This window comes from Tauraco erythrolophus, chromosome 6, assembly GCF_009769465.1.
Source record: "Tauraco erythrolophus isolate bTauEry1 chromosome 6, bTauEry1.pri, whole genome shotgun sequence".
Taxonomy (NCBI): domain Eukaryota; kingdom Metazoa; phylum Chordata; class Aves; order Musophagiformes; family Musophagidae; genus Tauraco; species Tauraco erythrolophus.
The window spans coordinates 11,690,313-11,710,622 of NC_141470.1; the positions used below are offsets into that span (position 1 = coordinate 11,690,313).

The window sequence follows — 20,310 nt, forward strand, 5'->3', positions numbered from 1 at the left end:
TTACAGAATGGGCGGAACTTTCACCTACTTTAAGTTAGAACAGGATTATTCGGTCGAGAGAAGGGAGAATTTAGGGAAGAAAGATTGTGACATTGGGCTGTGGCACAGCTCAGCCGGGGTAGCCCCTCTCACACGCGCACGCTCAGAGGTTTCACCAAAGCATCGCGGCAGTGACTGCTGTAACTGAGGACACCCACGCGCACTGGGCATCCAAAACCACAGAGCTTGGCTGGGGACAAACGCCTGCAGCAAGACGAGAGGAAGAACTGGCAGTTTTGTATGAAAAGGAGAAAGGCAGCAATGCTCTGAAAATGAAGGCCAACTAGTTAAATGAGAAGTCTGAATGGTAATTGCACAGGGTGTAATGTAACATTGCCCAGGGTTTCCTAACAGAAGACCTCTTCGTTTGCTCATAACTAGCCCTGAGTGCTTAAATTTGGAGGGAAATAAGTTTTAAGACTACGTGCCAGCATCTGGCTAAATATATTTACTTAATTGAGAAATATTGCAGCCAAAATGCTTCAAAACATTGAAAAAATGAGAATGATGGAAAACATGTTGCTGTGCCATTATTAAACATTCCAGTGATCTTTTTTTCTTCTTATGGTTTGGCAAGAAATGGACTTCCCCCGATCCCTTCAGTCCTCCCTTCAATAAGGTAGCCTTTGCTACTGCTGGAAAAAAAAAGCTTAGATACATCAGAAACACTTGGGATACCAAAATAAAAAGTCCTAATTGACCTGTGCCTACAGAAGCCTTTGCAGAACTGGAGCAGAAGTGAATAAATGCAGGATAAAGCTACTTAGAGAACAACTAAGCTAAGTCAAGCACTGAAAGATGCTCTTTCAGCAACCCTAACCATCCTATACATGGAAGGAGAGGGAGACTGGGGAAAAGGAAGGACAGGCAAAACCTGGGTGAAATGGGAAGGTGCATAGGAAGGCAGGGAAAGGGGAGCAGGGAGTTGAGCAGGATAGCACAGCAGGAGGCAGAAGCTCTACGAGCCAGGGTGCATTGCCATGGTACCTGAGCATGCAGGCCCTGTAACAAATGGTACCCAGGCTCAGCCCAGGGTTAGGATCACCAGCCATGTCTGGAGTGATGAGGTAGGTCCAAGGTTGAGCCAGGAAGTTGATCCTATGCGACAGGCTCCAGGTCAGCAGAGCACCCAGTGGGTCACCTTACCAGGTGTCCGCTCAGATGCAATGCCCCCACACCCAGTTTGGCAGGCTCTTACTTCAGCTTCAAAGCTGCTCCAAAATCAAAGTGGGGGAATACACTTCTCGGCAAGGCTGTACAGGGACAGCTGCAGAGGGATGTCCTCCATCTTCATCGCAAAACGCATCCGGGCAAGATGAAGCTTCTCCAACAGCTCCCTCCGATGAGGGGGCTGGCACTGAGCAAGGGCAGCTAAACACAATGAGGAGGAGAGTTTGCGCTTTGGGCCCTGCCTTTGGAAAGAGGCAGATGAAAGTCAAACAGCCAGCTTTAACTCCAACACTTCCTTGCTCTTCAGAGATAGATTTTGCAGCCATAGAAGCGTTCCCTAAAAACAGACTGTGCATTTGCACGTGCACATGCTTAAAAATAACACACATTCAGGCATTTCACAACAGAGGCTACCTTCATATGCATTTCATAGAATCATAGAATCATAGAATCGTTAGGGCTGGAAGGGACCTTCAAAGGTCATCTAGTCCAACCCCCCTGCAAGGAACAGGGATATCTCCAACTAGATCAGGTTGCTCAGGGCCTCATCCAACCGGGCCTTGAACGTCTCCAGGGATGGAGCATCCACCACCTCTCTGGGCAACCTGTTCCAGTGTTCTACAACTCTCATGGTAAAAAATTTTTTCCTAATATCCAACCTGAATCTACCTCCCTCTATTTTAAAACCATTACCCCTTGTCCTATCACAACTGGCCCTCCTGAACAGCCTCTCCCCATCTTTCTTGTAGGCCCCCTTGAGGTACTGGAAGACCGCTATAAGGTCACCCCGGAGCCTCCTCTTCTCCAGGCTGAACAGCCCCAACTCTTTCAGCCTGTCCTCATAGGAAAGGTGCTCCAGCCCTCTTATCATCTTCGTGGCCCTCCTCTGGACACTCTCCAACTGGTCCATGTCCTTCTTATGTTGGGGACTCCAGAACTGGACGCAGTACTCCAGGTGAGGTCTCACGAGGGCAGAGTAGAGGGGGAGAATCACCTCCCTCGACCTGCTGGCCACGCTCCTCTTGATGCAGCCCAGGATGCGGTTGGCCTTCTGGGCCGCAAGAGCACATTGCCGGCTCATATTGAGCTTCTCGTCCACCAGTACTCCCAAGTCCTTCTCCTCAGGGCTGCTCACGATCCATTCTCCGCCCAGTCTGTATTTGTGCCTGGGATTGCCATGACCCAGATGTAGGACCTTGCACTTGGCCTGGTTAAACTTCATGAGGTTGGTACGGGCCCACCTCTCCAGCCTGTCGAGGTCCCTCTGGATGGCATCCCTCCCTTCCAGCGTGTCGACAGCACCACACAGCTTGGTGTCATCGGCGAACTTGCTGAGGGTGCACTCCATGCCACTGTCCACATCACCGACAAAGATGTTGAAGAGGGCCGGGCCCAACACGGACCCCTGAGGGACGCCACTCGTGACCGGTCTCCACTTGGACATTGAGCCGTTGACCACTACTCTCTGAGTGCGGCCATTGAGCCAATTCCTTATCCACCGAGTGGTCCATCCATCAAACCCATGCCTCTCTAGTTTAGAGAGAAGAATGTCGTGCGGGACAGTGTCAAAAGCTTTGCACAAGTCCAGGTAGATGACATCCGTTGGTCGACCCTTGTCCACCGATGTTGTCACCCCATCATAAAAGGCCACCAAGTTGGTCAGGCACGATCTGCCTTTGGTGAAGCCATGTTGGCTGTCACCCACCACCTCCTTGCTCTCCATGTGCCTTAGCATGGTTCCCAGGAGAATCTGCTCCATGACCTTGCCAGGCACAGAGGTGAGGCTGACCGGCCTGTAGTTGCCCGGGTTCTCCTTGTTCCCCTTTTTAAAAATGGGGGTTATGTTCCCTCTCTTCCAGTCATCGGGGACCTCGCCAGACCGCCACGACTTCCCAAATACAATGGCCAGTGGCTTGGCAACTTCATCCGCCAGTTCCTTCAGGACCCGCGGATGGATCTCATCAGGTCCCATGGACTTGTGCACCTTCAAGTTCCTCAGATGTTCCCGAACCTGCTCTTCAAGTACAGTGGGCGGTGGTTCATCCTCACAGTCCCTGCTAGTTCTTTCCACAGCTTGGGTGGTAAGACAAGAGGCTTTATCAGTGAAGACTGAGGTAAAAAATTCATTGAGTACCTCAGCCTTCTCTATGTCCCGGGTAACCAGAGCACCAGTATCCTTCCGGAGGGGGCCTACATTCTCCTTGGACTTCCTTTTGTCCCCTACATACCTATAGAAGCATTTCTTATTGCTTTTTATATCCCTTGCCAACATTTTCACAACAACCAGCAAGGTCACCTCACTCTTAGCTAGGGAGATTTGAGCAATAACTGGAAGTATATATATAAGCAAACAGTAACACCTATCACATCCACATAAGGAAGAAATTTTTCACCCTGAGGGTGGTGAGGCACTGGAACAGGTTGCCCAGAGAAATTGTAGATGACCCATCTCTGGAAGTGTTCAAGGCCAGACTGGATGAGGCTTCGGGCAACCTGATCTAGTGGAGGGTATCCCTGCCCATGGCAGGGGGGTTGGAACTAGATGATCTTTGAGGTTGCTTCCAATCCAAACCATTCTGGGATTCTATGATGCTTCCCTCAATAGTGGTAACTGTAGAGACTGGAGACTTTGCTACTGTGTAGTGCAGCAGAAGAATCAGACAGGCTCTCTCCTTAAGCTCTCAGATGATCGTGGTTTTGACCATCAGCAGACACCGATTATCATCACCTCACAGAAAGCCGCACACAGCTGGTAACCTCATGTAGCAAGAGCCTGTAAGTTCAACATGAGCTGCCTAGAAATGCAGTATCCAAATTACAGGGGATAGGGTCATATTATCACAGCTGTCAAGTGTGCAAAGGTCTGGGGGGAGGTGAATTTTACCTTTCTCATTTCAGAAAGGGATGTTGCATCCCAACAGGATCTAATTAAAAAGAAGGAGGCAGACCGGTCAGTTTTACTTCAGAGATGAATACGGTTCAGCTCTATGTAATGAAACAGCACTTGGGCACTGCTTCAACAGCTGATACATGCTGTTAATTTATGTAGGCAGCAGCAGTCTTGCTCCTCATGTACACTCTGTGTTTATTCATCATCCTCCCCCAACAACCTACATTCTTTTCTTTAGAAACTTGTCTTCGCTTTCGGTTTCATAGAGATGGACATGACAGAGTGCTTACACCCCAAATTCAATTAGCTTCTTGCTTTTCCATGTCCTCCTCAGCTGTACCCACACACAGTTCTTGGTTAGCTCCCTTCATTGCATTAAAGCAGCGACAGGAACATCTCCAATTAGAGTCCTCTAAACACCATCCAATACATACAAACCGCAGACTGCCCACAAGACCAGTCACTGCACTATGGGACATCCAGAAACTGGGTTTTCTTCCTCAGCAAAAAGCAGCATTTGCTGCGCAATCAAAGGCAACAGCCGTGTTTGTTTCAGTTTTGTACAATACACACAGTTTGGAGCTTGAACAGCCTGATGGTAGCCATTCACAAAGCAGACATTTTACTAGCGCACTGATTTTTGCACCACTCCAATATAACGGGTATTATCTTTAGCCCTGATTTCTCAACAGGATCTGTGCAGCCATGTGCCATTCCTTCACAGGGTCAGAGGTACGGCTTGCTCCCTAGCATCCCAATGCCTCTCGCTGCCTCTACTTGCTCAGAGTAGCTGTTTCACAACTCAGACTTGCTCCATGAGACACCAAGCATCCAGGATGAAATCCCACGAAACGTCTGCCAAGGTTTTATACTACCTCAGTCACACTCTATCCCCTCGTCCAGAGCACTCGAGTGGTTTACCACAGGCTGCCCTCTGTCTAGAGGTGAATGTCTATCTCGCAGCACAAGAAACCCTTCCCCATCTGCGCCTGATGTAAGGAATGCCCTTCCTATCTACGAACCCGCCAAGAATTAACCAATTCACTTAGAGAAGAAAGGGATGAGAACCCACAACCCAGCTTTTGTCTGATTTGTAACCCATTCATGACCAAAAAGGAATACTGTATTGCGGCGGCTGAATGCACAGACCCTGTAGATGTGATACCAGAGACCTTTATTACAATGAACAAGCAGCTTTTATAGATCATTTTTCCAGCCATGATGTGTCCACACGCCCTTTGCTTAGTTATCACTGGTTACAACCAGTAGTGCACACGCCTGTTTTAGCTTTGCTATTGTCTATGTCTAGAAAAGCATCATTTTCTATCTGCTAAGCTGAATGTCAGCTTCTCACACTCCCCATGCCAGCTGCTCACACTCCCTTTTCCTTTTTATCAACATTCTTCCTCTTTATCGATGTTTCCCAACTTCATCAAGAACACAGGCTTAAATCATCAAGGTCAAACCCCAACTGTAACTGTGTGTGTGATTCCACACTGTATTCACAAAATAGAGGATATTGTGCAAGGGAAGCTTTTTTTCCCCCTCCAGCTCTCATTTTTGACACAGTTTGTGAGCTGAAGTGAATCCCAGTGGAGACAGAGGTAGTGGAGCACCACGCTGATTTCCTACATGCACCTTTTTTGAAGTCATTGCCAGAGGTTCTAACATCATCAAGATTCTTTAGCACTAGCCACGTACAAACACACAACATCCCATTCACAACCTCCAGGTCACAAAGCACCACGAGTGCAACAAGGAGGAGGAAATCATGAAGAGAAGATATGAGGGGTGGCAGGTGAGCAGCTCCTGTGTCCTCAGACAAATCTTGACAGCACAACCTACTGCAAGTCCTGAAACTCCTCAGTCATTAACTTAATCTTCAAAACTCTAGCAGGATTTCAGAAGTCCTACAGATGCCCTGGAAGATGGAGCAGCAAATGTCTGACTTCAGAAGAGCAAAAAGTAAGAGGCCTCTGTTGAAAAGGGAAACTGAAGTTTGGTAGTATCTTATCTCCTATCTATTCCACACATTTCTATAGGAGGAGCCAAAATGTTCAGCTGACCAGTTTTCACTGCAAATCTCTGATTAACACAGCTGGAGTGAACTTTTATGCAATCTGAAGACAGCTGTGACAAATACTGCATGTAGAAATGACTCTGAATAGATGTCTGCACATGAGATATCTGTTTTCTTTTTCATTTCCCCTTTCTTTCCAAAAAAATTTCATTCGGAAGGGAGTAGAAGCAACTAGTGTAGCCAATTTGCAGCAACAGGAGCATAGAGGGCTCACATCATTGGCAGCAGCTGGTTTCTGGCAGAGTTCGGCATTGCAACTTAGTGTTCTTACCTTGAAGAAGAGCTGGAAAATAAATAAAAAATAAATAACAAGTAGCAACTGTTGTGAATAGCCTTAAACTTGGGCACTGGAAGAATCCTTACAAGTCAAATCATAAACACGCTGCACAGAATTTTGCAGGTCAGCATAACCTATGGGGCACAAGGAAAGTTATGAGAAATGACCTTCTGTCTGGCAATAGCATAGCAGGCAGGCAATGGGTTTGCTGGGATGGAGCAGGGGCTGCTCTGTGAATCACCCAGAACTGCTCATGGAGAAACAGCAGTCCCTTCCTGCAAGTCAAAAAACAAAACAGCGCAAGTGAAGGAAAAGGGGAAATGCTTCTTTTTTTTTTTTTTGGTAGGCTGCTCAAACTTCCAGAAAATTTAGAAACAAACTATTTTATTTGCACCTCTTAGATGAAGTCCCAACCAACCACACCATAAAGAGAACTAGGCTCCATTACCAGGACATCACTGGGGTGGAGAAGAGGGAAAAGTACGTTCTGCCGTAAATAATTAGCACCTCTGGCCGCCTGCTCACTCCTCCTGCAGCCTTATGCTTCTCACACTGAACCAGGAAACAGTTGAACAGAGACATTTAAGAGTATGAAGACTGAGTCAGAAGACAATAGTTAAATACCAGTTAAACCACATACCGTAGGTCTGTCTTGTAGCACTGGGAAATGAGCACCGCTTAAGGCTGTTCCAGATATTGCATCCACCTGCAACTACTTGCTACTGGCCAGAGCTCAGCATATATACTCTCACTAGCAGAGTCGGTACTTTGCAAAATATTGCAGACAAGAAAGAGAAAGAAAGTTTGCTTAACATAGAGTACAATAAAGTAATCATATGCTTTAATCATCAAAAGTGTATAATGTCTGGTTGGGAGGATGTTTAATTTTTTTTTTTTTTTTTTTGAAGTGAGTTAAGGATATAGCTGCTTTTTTCAAGCTTTTTAAGCGTTCAATTTCATGAATACAGACAGCTAATTATTAGCTTCTTTAATGTGGATCTTTTACTATGAGTGTATAGCAGAGACCAGAAATTACAACATCACAGAGGAATCGGGCACACGCTCACAGTAAAAGCACAAAAGCAATTATACTTTCACTACATAGACTCGGAGCCACATAAAGAAAAAAAATACCTTGTGTTAAGACATTCATATTTTAGATCAACTACCTTTCAGCAATAATGAAAAATCATTACAGCTGGAGAAAGAGACAACAAGAAGATAAAAATGCACTGACATGGCACTGGAGGATATTGGCCATTAAAGTCTTGTCTTACGAAGAAACAGCTAAACACTTTACAACAGTATCTCATCTGTAACTGTTAAGCTGGAAAAGATGCTTGTTTTCAAACAGATTCAACACATAAAAGAAATAATTTTTTTTTATTTGCTTCTGTGAGCTGGCTAACTTTTTCATTTGTAAGTATCTCAAAGAAATTTTAACATCTCCAAATGCAAGTACTTGATAAGCTACAGACAAAGGAAAGTTTTCTTTCCTTTAATAGGGACAAAGGAGAGTATTGTTGAGATTTACCATATACATACAATTACGTGCATTGTTATGGAGATTAAAGGACAAAGGGCCAACAGATCTAACTCCAGATCTCACAGCCTTGTCCTTTCCCATAATTATGTCTTAAAAATGGATTTCAGTTAACACATTCATAATACCAATATCTATCAAATCTTTGCATATACTTAGAGATAGTTTCAATTATTTTAACGTGGATGTGGCAATACATTTAATTTATCATTGATCATTCAAGTGAACATGTTCAATTTAATAGTACCAATAAAGTGCATTTTTTAAGTTGGTTGTAAGAAGAGTCTCCAAAATATTACCAGGTCCATTAGAAAGAATAACTGGCTAGTCTACTAGTCATTTAAAACAAAAAGTAAAATAAACTTTCACAAAAATCTTCCTTTTTTTTTTCCTCCCATCTCAGAAATACTTTCAGAAATAGGATTTTGAACTGCAGAGAGATACTGAAAAAAGAAAGCATTTTCATTCTGCAGATGTTAATGCTGTCCCTTTATCTCATGTGAGAGTATGTCAGTCTCCTTTCTTCAGCTGTCAGATACAACATCTATAGGAAACTCTCAGTTTAAAACACCAAGCTTCTGTCTGTGCTGTCTACAGTATGCCAGCTAAAAAGGCTAGATCCTGACCTCAGAGCTGGGCTGCTTATTTCTCCCTGGCACCCAGCTGCATCAAACTAGACCCTAGAGGTGAATTCCCCTCAAAGAATTATGCAAACTGAACCAAAGATAACGAACTTCCCCAAAGAAAGAGGTTTTTTTTGCATTGGTTTGGGTTTTTTTTCAGTTTTGTTGAAGATACACATCTACAAAGACTGTAGGAAGGAAACTGTGGCTACACTTCTTGTATTTCTCCTTTACAGAAAAAAAAAAAAGTATAAATCCATAGAAGGTGAAACCATTGAATACCTCAGTCAACCAGGCACGATCTACTTTGCAAGAAAAAAAATTGCATCGGAATTGACCAGAACAGGTACGTTTTTATTGGTACTGAAGTTCAGTATTAGAAGAAGTGGTTGATCCTGCAAGGAGACTGAAAGAACACTACAATTTAGAAAGCATAATTCATGTAGCAGGAAAGCCACGAGCTCCCAATTCCTCAAATCCAAATTTGATTATAAATGGGTGATTATATCCAGCCTCAATAAGGCATTAGAATTCCCATATCTGCTTTTACTAGAGAAAAATCATTTAAGAAAACAAAATTAAGATGACCTACAAGGACCCTACTAATTTATCACCGTTCACTTTATTTCCCCCTCGGTTTGAGGCATTTATGAGCATACAAAATTCCTGCAGAATCAGAGAAAACAACTAAGCATCATGACAAAAGGAGGAAAACCCTAAACTCCCTTATTAGTACAACACAATTTTGCATATGTAAACTTGATCTCAGCCACAGGCACCTATTTTTTTTCCCCCCTTCACACTGGTTTTCATAACAAGTCACATTTTAATGTTTAAAAAGTATGCTGAAACCATGGCACACCTAATACTGTACTAAAACTACTGGCAAGGCTGAGTCAATTTCTTTTGACGGTTCCCCACTGCTACTTTCTGCTATGGTGAAACTAGTAACACCTGCATCCCAGAGGGTAACGGTGGAAGCCCTTCTCTTTCTCAGCCAAAGCGACTTCTTGGTCTCAGAGAGAGGTCATTTGTCCCAGATCCCTGCCAGCACAAAAAACTGGTCCCCATTCCAGTCAAGGCTATTCTTCCTGTTTCAGATGTTGCTGATGGTGGAGGTGTCTTGTATTTTCAGCAGGAAGCTATTTACTACTCTAGCATCCTCTCTGCCCTTTCCATTTCAAAACACATAGGCCACCTTGCACAAAGGCAAGCAGCAGAGCAAGTTTAGATAAATAAAGACAAAGATGTGATCCCACTGACTATGAATCCAGACAGTAACTAACAAGTCATCTGTCCTGGAGCTGACACAAGCTGTGGCCAGATAAAGCTAACTAAATGAAATCGCAATTTTCCCCTTTGCCCCTCTGTATTATGACAACTTTGGCAATATTAAGTTCAAAGTTTCAAGGGAATGCCCTGGGAATCTGTTGGCTGAGCCACTCTGGGCGTGAGGAAACCCTGGGGAGGACAAGCAGCAACCTCCATTTATCTGCAGGGACCACTGACATTGCAAGCACAGCACTAGAGGGAGGCAGCAGGAAGTTCTCACAGACTGTGGTACCACAGATGGCCCCGTGCTTTGCTGCGTACGCAGGCTGGCTTGCCCCAAAAGGAAGCTCTACTGCTCTCTGGCCTCAGCCCGCTGCTCCATCCTTTGCAGCGTCCTCCTGTCTCACGATGCAATACAGCACTCCCAAGCCAACCCTCTGGCTGGGCACCCACCTGCCCTTTCCATGGCTCTCTCCTTATTTCCGGGGACAGAGTTGGTAGAAATTGTAATTTCAAAATAAGGACTTGAAAGTAGATATGTAGAAATAGACTCACCAGCGGTGATCTGTTCCTATGTGTATATAAGAAAATAAACAAGGAAGCTTATTAAAAATGCTCTAACCTAACAGAACCCAAGTGCACAAGAGAAAATAACGAGAGAAAGCTCAGTCTACGCTCCACCATGGTGCAGAACGCAGAAACTAGAGTCACCAGCATTCCTGTAAGAAAACACCCTCCAGAGCCATCTCCCACTACAGAAACGAACCATCAGCAGACAGAGCAAGACGTGTAACATCATAACCTTGGCTAAGATCTTCACAGAGGTATGTAAAGTCCCCTATCTCACCACTCATCTACCACAATGTCCCAAAACCATGAATGATTCATCTTGATACACCCTTGAAAAAAAAAAAACAAAACAAAACACTGAACTACTAAAAGCAGAGGCTTTTAAAATATGCGTTTAAACCCGTCAGGACATGCCAAGCTACAGTCCCCCAACGACCATGGACAGACTGGGCTTCTACAAAGCTGATTTGCACACGTAGTCCCTCTTTAGGGAGCACTCCCATTCAGGCTAGGTTCAACCCAATCCTTGCAAGCTGGCAAACTGAAAAAAACATCAAATATTGCCAAAAGGAAGTAAGGAATTAATCTGAGAATGCACCTAATCACAGAGCCACCTGTGTTTTAGATACAAACTATAAAATCCTAACAAGGAAAAGCTACCAGGCACTTAAGGTCCTCCTCTCACCTGGGCTGTGGAGAGGGAGGGCTCCAGCACCTTCAGGCTCAGAAGACACTCATTCACAGAGCCAGGACCAGATGTCACCCCTGCCATTTATCAAACATCCACAGCCTCCAACACAGATGCACTAAGAGGCTGCATCTGCTTACCAGGCTACAATAGACAGACTGTAATTTACAACAAAGCTCCAGACCCGATGTTCAAGTCTTTACTTGATGATTCTGTAGTCTCAGAAGCAGAAATTTCTTACCTTCAATGGAGGAAATATGGGTGAAGTTCACCCAAATTATTCCTTATACTCCATCCCTGGCCCATATGGTGGACAGTAAGCAAGAAAACTGTACTATGATATGTAGATGGTCTCCTACACACCACGAAGCCAAACCAATCAACCAAAAAACCATGAAGTCTTTCCAATAAACAAAACACTCAACCCAACATTTAAAAAAACCCAAAACATATCCTAAAGTCTGAAGTGGAACCCAGATGCAGTACACAACAAAAGATCTGCATGCATTACAAAACTACCAATGGCATACTAGATACTTCTTTTACTCATTTAGTTTGGCTAAAGCTGTACAAAGCAATGAGAAAAGTCAGAAGCGTACCAAACAAATGGGAGGGACAGAAGAATAGGAAAAGGAAACCAAGAACAAGCAGATGTGCAGCACTAGAGAAAGGGATTTCTAGGCATTGGCTAGGAGAGCCTAAAGGTAATTCTTCCAGCCCCTTCTCCTCCCCAAAGCAGGACTCACATCGAACACAAGCCTTAGCCCTCTTCCCTGCACATACCAACTGGTTTTGGAGCACCACGTAAAGCCAAGATTAGCTAGACTCCACAGGTCTGGGTGCCAGCATCTTTCCTTCCTTTTTTTGTAGCTGTAGGCGCAATTTCCTCTATTCTGCAATGCAGTTAAAAGCACAGTTTCCTCTTCTCTCAGTATATTTCTACAGGTGGAGAAAGAGGTTTTCATATGCGGCCCTAGGTGTCTCAGATAAATCACAGAGGGAAGCGAGCAATGGTTGGACTGTGTGGTTTCTAATACCAAGGGATTCTTCCAATTTCCTGGCGATGGTAAGAAGACAACCTTAGCTACATTCAGTGATGTGTCAAATACCAACAACGTTTACGGAAAGATACCGAGGTTACTCTATGCTGCTCTGCCTTGTCCACTGAATGCCCATGAACGGCACAGAAGACAACTAAATGAGGCCACAAGTTTATCAATCCAGCTCTGGTTGGATTACATGCATGTGTCCATTTTTTGCTGGATTACAGAAAACACCTTTCCCACTTAATCTTGGATTTTCTCCCGGAATTTTGGACTAATAGCCCTAGGAGGCCTGTGTATGTGCAGATACATTTGGGAACAGCTGGAAAGCACCTAGAGAAAAGCCTTGGTGCAGCCTTCCAGAGCAGTGCACCTGTTTTGTTCTTCTCTTCCTGCACATGCCTAATCACTCTTTCCCCAACACGTTTTATATTAGCACATGCTCACCTACACTTAGTTGTCTTTTTCCCTCACAATTAAAGTCCTCCCCTGCACAGTCATCTCCTGCTGATAGTTAATTTCCTACTGATGGTTCCATTTAAGGCAAGGTTCTCTTTCACTCGCCCCTTTCTACATAGCAGTAGGCCCTCTCTCCTAGAGAAAATTGAACCAGCTCCTCCTACAATTCCAGTGACTTTTAATGGTGTTCAAGGTACCATTTACATTCAAATTTTGGAGTCTCATCAAAAGCAGTCACATCAGGCTAACAACCAGATCTACAGCCACTGACTGTTTTAACAGGTTTTCTCACCTTTGCTCTTATTGGGAATCTTCTTTCAAGCAGGAAAGCCAAAAACCCAAATAAACAACATGAGACAGGCTTCATAGCTACAAACATCAAACTCCCAGTTCTCAACCACATTCAACAACATTGTTGAAATGCTCACTCTGTGATACACTGTAATTCTATAGGAAGAAGGAAATGCATAAATTAAAATTATACAGATCATGCCCTACACAATAAACAACCAAAAATTTTAAAACAGTAGCAATTTCTCTCTCATATTTAGAAACTCCAACCAAAAAAAATCCACATGCCATAAAAATCCTCAACAAAGACTCGCATGTAGCTCACATAATTGAGGAAGTACTAATAATAGCGAGGCTGTTTGCACAGGCAACATTTCCACTGTGGGCCAGAATTCTGATCTCAAACACGCAGAAGATGGTATTTGGTTGTATGTTGCTGGCTGGAGACTAAAATCAAAATACTGGAAGCCATCTGAGCGTGCTGCAATGTGCAGTCAGCCTGTGTAGCTAAGGAAGCACTACACACATCCACGCCACACTGAAAACAAAGCATCTATTGAGTACTTAGAAGAAGGTGTTCATGTTCTGCATTCTTGTAATGAACATAAAGAAGCACGTGAAATTATCCTGTGTTACAGTTTTAAACAAAAATGAAAAGTCTTTGCATTTCAGCATCAACCATCAGTCATCAAAGAAAAATAACTTGTCCTGACAGATGAGAAGTATATTTCTAAGCTCCTTCGACACAAGCAAACTCACTTCACAGCCACAGCTTCCCTTTCTGGGAAGTCCAGGTCTGCTCAGGTCTCCAGATCAGTGATGCTCACAGCTGTGTTGTTAATGGTGGTCATTAAAGGTTTCACCCTGGAAGTGTACTTACAGTAGCAGCAAGGAGCCTCACATTTCTCCAGATTTACTCTTTTAAAAGCTCTAAATGAGATATATGTAGACCATGTTAAAAAGCATTAGCAAAATATTTTGTTAAATGGTACTTATTTTCAACTTTTTTTCTTTCATGTGCTGAAGATTACTGAGAATAATTTCGCAAACTAAAATTTAGAGTACTATACAAGAGAACAATTAACAAGGATGATTAACAAAAAACAATATATAGCAGAAATTAACTGACATGCAATATACACACATGGCAAGCCCACATTTTAGATATGATGGTGCTTCATTTAAACTCCCCAGTTGGAAATTTAGATCAGTAATGCAAGCCGTAATCCTATACAATCGACTCATGCAGTATCAGTAGGAGTTCTGTACATGGAATAAGCTGTAAGAACAAGCTATTGGATTCGCATAAAAGTCATTCATAACTCTAAGCATCAACACAAGCAACAAACACTGGAGCTTAAAAGCCCGGTGCTCTTGACTAGTAGATGTTATGTTGTCATATCATTAATATCACCATTTTCAAGTCACTAGCTCCCATTAAAAAACACACAACAAGGTTTGTTTTTTAACGACTCCAACCTTGCCCACTATGCTGTAATTCATTAAAAATAAGGAAGACGCTTATCCTTCAGTAAAAGACGCCACAGAAAGATCATATGCCAGTCACACCACTCAGGAGCTGCCATGACACAGCCGTTCCACAGCTCGGGATCCTTCCCAGCCCTTGCGTGTGTTTGGGCCAACAATGCTGCCTGTGTTAGGAACACTGTCCATGTTAGGAGCGCTGTCCCATTACCGACCCCACAGTCATCTGAAAGGCAACGCAGAGGCCAGATTCAGCTGAGCGCCACTTCCACCCAACTCGCTGCCTTTCCTCTTGCGGGCTAGCCGGCAGGGAGACCATAGACAAGGGGCAATGGTTCTTACTGGCAATGCACAAAGTCCAGCTCATGCCACGTGCCTGACAGTCTTGATAGCTGCTGTCGTCTTCTTACACCAGCTAAGTACCTCGCCAAGTAGTCCCAGGCCACGTCCCCATACCTGCACACACATCACACCATGAATGACAGTGGCCAACTCCGACATCTGTGCAAAGAACTCACCACAAAGAGCAATATTGTTCCCTATTAGGCACCATCCTGATTTTTAGAGGGCAAGACCATATGAACACTACTCAGAACAGGCAACAAGACTATTGTGCTTAGAGCAAGCGTTCCCTCCAAGCAAGGCTTTATTCTGCATCCTTATTGCTGGCCCTAATAGGCTACATAAATGTAACACACTTGTCTCACATGAGTTATCCCCACCACCTCCCCTAAGTGGCCACACTGAAATTTAGTGATTTCAAATGAGTGGACGATCTGTAGAATCATGCCTTCAACGAAGACTTGGTTTACGTCCTATTCCTCTACGGAAAAAGCTCCTAAGGAGCCCTTCCTCCCACCTCTCTCTGTAGATCAAGCAAGTGCTCCTAATGTTCAAAACTCCGCCAGGTGCAGACCAGCACCAGTTAACAGGTCTGGTGAACAGAGATTTCCTTACACCAACCTTCACATTCACAAGTCACAACTGAGACTGCCAAAAACTGTAGTCTTCTGAATTTTCAGACCATGACACCATGAGCTGGGGAGCTCCCACCTAAAATTATGAGCCACACCAAAATCAGCAGATGTGACCTGTGTCCTGCAGCACATTGATGGGAGCTCTGATAGTATCAGGGGATGACAGGATCTACTCGAGGGTCTCACACGGAGTCAGTGGGCAGCGCACAGCTGGGCCCCAAGATGACGAATGCCTAAATGTAACTACATGTAACTGAGGAGAGGGTCCATTTTTTTTTAAATTATTATATTTATCATACTAGATACCAGTTAAGAGCCAGACTTAGAGAACAAGTAGATTATTACCTCACAAGATTTTATACCCTGCTTAAGAAGAAAAACTACAAACAATAGAAGTCATGGCTGGCAGATCCTCACACAAAGCTCCTCTGCTTCAAGGAAGAGAAGTCAATGCAAGCCACAGGCCTACACAAGGCTCCTACTGCCTGGCCTGCCCTGAGCTATTCCAAAATGCTAGAGTACTTGGATTCCCAAGTCAGTCTTAGCTCTTTTTCAGAAGAGATTTCTAAACCTAGAACAACAGCAGAGATGGAACAACAAAACACTGCAAGGTACCCCAAACTGCGCGAGACACACAAAGAGGAGGAAGTAAAGGCTTATGATTGCCATCGGCTGTAATCACAAGCTGGTGCCCATGTAAGATAAGGAAAAATTAGTTTAAAATCTAATGCAGTGGTATAGTTCTGCTCTGCAGCTGTCAAGGTGGGACAGAAACAGGCCAGGCACAACTGTCACCACAGATTACTGAGCACCTTGGTCCACACTAACACACGTTCATGCTTCTGCAGCAGAAACTGCTGAGGCAGAGAGGCCAAGCAGGTACCTCTGGAAGCAAAAGTTCAGCAAACCCTAAAACATCTGAGTTCACAGCAGTCATGAAGTGTTCCTACAGGAATGCCGGGAAGCTATCAGCTGAGAGGAGCATAGGGTGAAAATCAATGCCCGCATGTGATGAGCGGGTCACCTAGCAAATTATTTTTATTTACATCACTGGAAGGTGTTCTTGAAAGAACACCCTGCAATGCACTCGGGCACAGAGGGAGGCCTGAGACACAAAAGTGTGCTGGCAGAGACCTCCTGTCGACCTGCAGCCCTCCATCGCCAGCTCTGCTCTCTCCGCACCACGGCAGGATTTTTCCGTGAAAACTCCACGCGGCTCCTGAAGGCTCTACGTAACCCAGAGGGTCATGTGCACCACCAGCACGGGTGATGTGCAAATAGCGCGTTACTAATTAACCAGCAGCGACACGACGAGGGCGAGCGACAACACTCACTGGGGAGACAGCCGCCGTCCCCCTGCTCTGCCGAGGGCAGCGTTCGGGGTAAACAACCGAGGCAGCCTCATGCCCCGAAAGGGGCCACGCGGCTGCACCCCGGTCCTGCCCCCACCGCAAACCCGCCGGTGCCGGCCAGCGGTCGCCCTCCCCGCCGCAGCCGGGCGGGGCTCGGACCCCCGAAGGGCAGGCGGAGCGCGCCGGAGGAGGCCGAGGCCGCGGGGACCCGGCCGCCGGCCCGCCTCAGGTGAGCGCCGCCTCCGCCGGGCCACGCCGCGGCCCCCCCCCCTCCGCCTCCCCTTCCCTCCCGGGGCGGCACCGGCGGAGCCGCTGCGGGACAAAGCCCGCGCCCCCGCCTCGCACCTGCCCCGCCGGCCGCACAGCCCCCCGCGGAGCGGAGAGCACCGCCGCCAGCGCAGCTCCCGGCGGGGGCAGGTGCGGCGGTCGGCGGCCGCGGCGCGGCAGACAGCCCCCCAACCCCCGCACCCCACTTCTCCGTCCCCCGCGCCGCGGTCTCACCTCGGCCGGCAGCAGCAGCAGCGGCGGCAGCAGCAGCAGGCAGGGCAGGGGCGGCAGCAGCCGCCTCATGGTGGCGGAGAGCGCTCCCCGCTGCGCGCACGGCCGCTCAGCCCGACGCCGCCTCCCCCGGAGACATGGCCGGGCTGCGCGCCCCGCACCGCCTGGCGTCCCACCCCTTCACCGCCCTCACGGGCGGCGGCGGCGGCGCCGCCTCACTCACCCGCCCGTCGCTCCCTCTAGCGCTGCCTGACTAGAAAGGCGGGCGGCGGGAGCCGCCGCCGCCGCGAGGGAAGCCCTGCGCGGGGCGGAGTGAGGGGGCGAGGGGGGCAGCCGGCAGCGGGAGGGCCGGGCCGGTCACCGCGGCTCATCGCGTCCTCCCCGCCGCCGCTCCCGCTGGCCTCTCGCCCAGGGCTTAAATGGCCGTCTTGCAGCGGGCGGCGGGGAGCTGCGGCTGGCGCTTCCGCGCCTTCACCCCTCCTTCCCGGCATCAGCCATCTCCCCGCGCCGGGCTCGGAAGTGGCTCCCTGCGAAAGTTTCCCGTGCCCCGGAGGAAGCGGCGCCGCGGGACGTGCCCCGCCGCCCGGCCCGGCCGTGAGACGGTGCTCGGGGCGGGCGGTTCGCAGAAGGGTCGGTGGTAACGCGGGGGTAACCGCGGCCTCAGGGGCCGCTACCGCCCTGCCCGCCGCGGCGGCCGCACACGGCCCCTCGCGTCCGCGGCGGGGCTGAGGGGTGCCGAGGCCGGAGGAGGGGGTCGTGCTTTTGCTGCAGGGAGTGGCTGCGCTTACTGCACCGTTCGTCACCTCCGGGCAGAACCCTCAAAAAGCCCTGTCCCTCTCCAGGCGCTGTTTTGGACATGTTTTATCCATGTCATCAAAAAGGACATCATCAAACTCTAATCACTTTTATAACCGGAACTTACTTCCCAGGCTTGACGCACTGTTTCACGTTTCATTCATCTTGGGTCAGGGAAAAGGAGAGACAGGGTCAGTTTACATAGTATATTTTTAATTATTGAAACACTGGCAGTCTTCATTTTCTCAAAAGTTTTGAGCTCACATGTTTGTAATTTCCTTGTCTTTCCTGAGCCCTCAAAACATATGCATAGCATTATGGAAGCAACTATTTCCACAGGAGTTCATGGGAAGACTCCCGAGAATGAGGGTGTGTGTATACCTTACTGTTTGGGAGGCTGACTTACAGTTGGAGCTAGATAAACAGTGTGGAGACATCCCCTTATATCAATAAAATTTGTAGGAAATAGATAATTAGTTCAGAAAAAAAAAAGTCAGGGTTCATCCAAATAAGGAAATAAACACTATACCAAAAAAAAAAAAAAAGAATAAAACCACCTTTTCTGCACTCTCGATTCAGTACAAAGCATCTGAGAATTTTTTTCCAGCTGAAGACTCCTCCTGGTAAACCACACACCTGCCACCAGTCTCACCAGCTGCAGTGGAGCTGCTATGCTGAGATCACTTCTGCAGATCAAACCCTACCATTTGGAAATCATGGCTCTGACTTAAATGAAATTCTTTGTTGCAGCTTCCCATGCCCGGGCAGAGCCCCAGTGGGTCTGAGTTGCCAAACTGCAGCTTCTGGCCAGGCCGGGTTTCGCTTGCATCTAAAATGCAACCAACCACCTTCATGGCGGCAGATCACAGCTACACTGAACAGCTGCACTTGAGCAATCACACATGGTCATCTTCGGCTCCAACTTGGTGAGAACAACACAGCTCTTGTAATTGCATGCCTTTCCAGTATGACAACCTAGTAATTATCCAGTTACCCCTGAAATTCAGTGGGAATCTCCCCACTGATTTAAGCAGTAATGGCAGCCAGCCCTGAGGGAGGAAATAATAAAAAAAAAAAATGCACTGAGACAGCAAGAAGTGGGATTCTGACCTGTTCAAATTTATAAGTATGTTCAAGCCGATGTTGTCATCCCCAGACTTTACATGTCCCTGGATTCTCAAGTTCACTCATTCTTTTTTCCTTAATAGGCCACATAACCCAACCTAGAAGGAATGGGACATTGTATTTTTTAGGCTATTTTAGTTAATTCCTTGTTCCAGAGAGCAGCTACATCACTGTTACGGGAAGCTAAAAGTCTTTCACCACACCATGTCCGTCTGGATCCAGTATAGCTGGTGGGGCTTTTCACATATAAGCCGCATGGAATCTGCGATTAATTACTTTATCATATAACACTTGTGGCTGAATCCTCACAACTACTCGTATGTCAAGCACCTGAACCAGGAGGCCCATGAAGTTCTGGGAGACAGTCTTATGTCTGGAGCATCCAAAATAGCAGAAGACTGTATTAAATTTGCTTGTAGAGATATCTAAGCAGAGTATTTCTAGGACTGTAGTATAAAATTACCTTAATGCATATCTTTAATTATAACCACAACTACAGCTAGTCATCAGGATTTCTTACCTAGTAAGTTAAACTGGCACAAAGAGAGCACGGGAGGTCGGTTACTGTTTTAGGGTACATCTCTGACCGACTGTTACCAGAGCTCAAGGAAAGGACTAACGTCTTTCCAGAGACGTTTCTTGGGCGCAGGAAGTACGCAATCAGGGACACAGCTCTGTCTGCACTGAAGGAGTGAGCTACCAAGATTCACAGACATTTGAATAGGTTCAGATATGCTGAAGAAGATGGCCACAAAGAGAAAAAAAAAAAAGTACCAAGAAACATAGGGCACTAAAAAGTGTCATTATTTTGTAACGTGTGAGAAACGAGCCCACGTAGGTAGTTTTCACGTAGTTTATTCTGGGACAAAGTCAGTGGAGCAAAGATCACAGCGCTGGGCGCACGGCCGTAGCAAGAGGCACGCCAACACAGTCGTCAGTGGGTGATTTATAGTATAATCCGTTACGTGCTCATAAATGTTTTTATATATTCGTTATGATTTTGGGGACAGGGAGGAGATATTACAATTAGTATTTACATAGATCCGCCTTACCCCCCTGACTCCCACCAATCATGCACAGTTGGTCCTGGTGGTTGTCCTGGGGGTCGGTGTGCATGAAGTCAGGGGTCTTCA

The 20,310-nt window shown here is 46.5% G+C and overlaps 1 protein-coding gene across 1 annotated transcript in view; it reads right to left on the minus strand.

The window, feature by feature from the left end:
* PTPRJ (protein tyrosine phosphatase receptor type J) overlaps positions 1-17,329 on the minus strand; it is an 88,618-nt gene extending 71,289 nt beyond the window's left edge. The window contains exon 1 of the mRNA XM_086612852.1: positions 17,261-17,329. Within this exon, the coding sequence (XP_086468978.1) occupies positions 17,261-17,329 (69 nt within the window). The remainder of the gene's footprint in view (positions 1-17,260) is intronic.
* Positions 17,330-20,310: the final 2,981 nt, after the last annotated feature.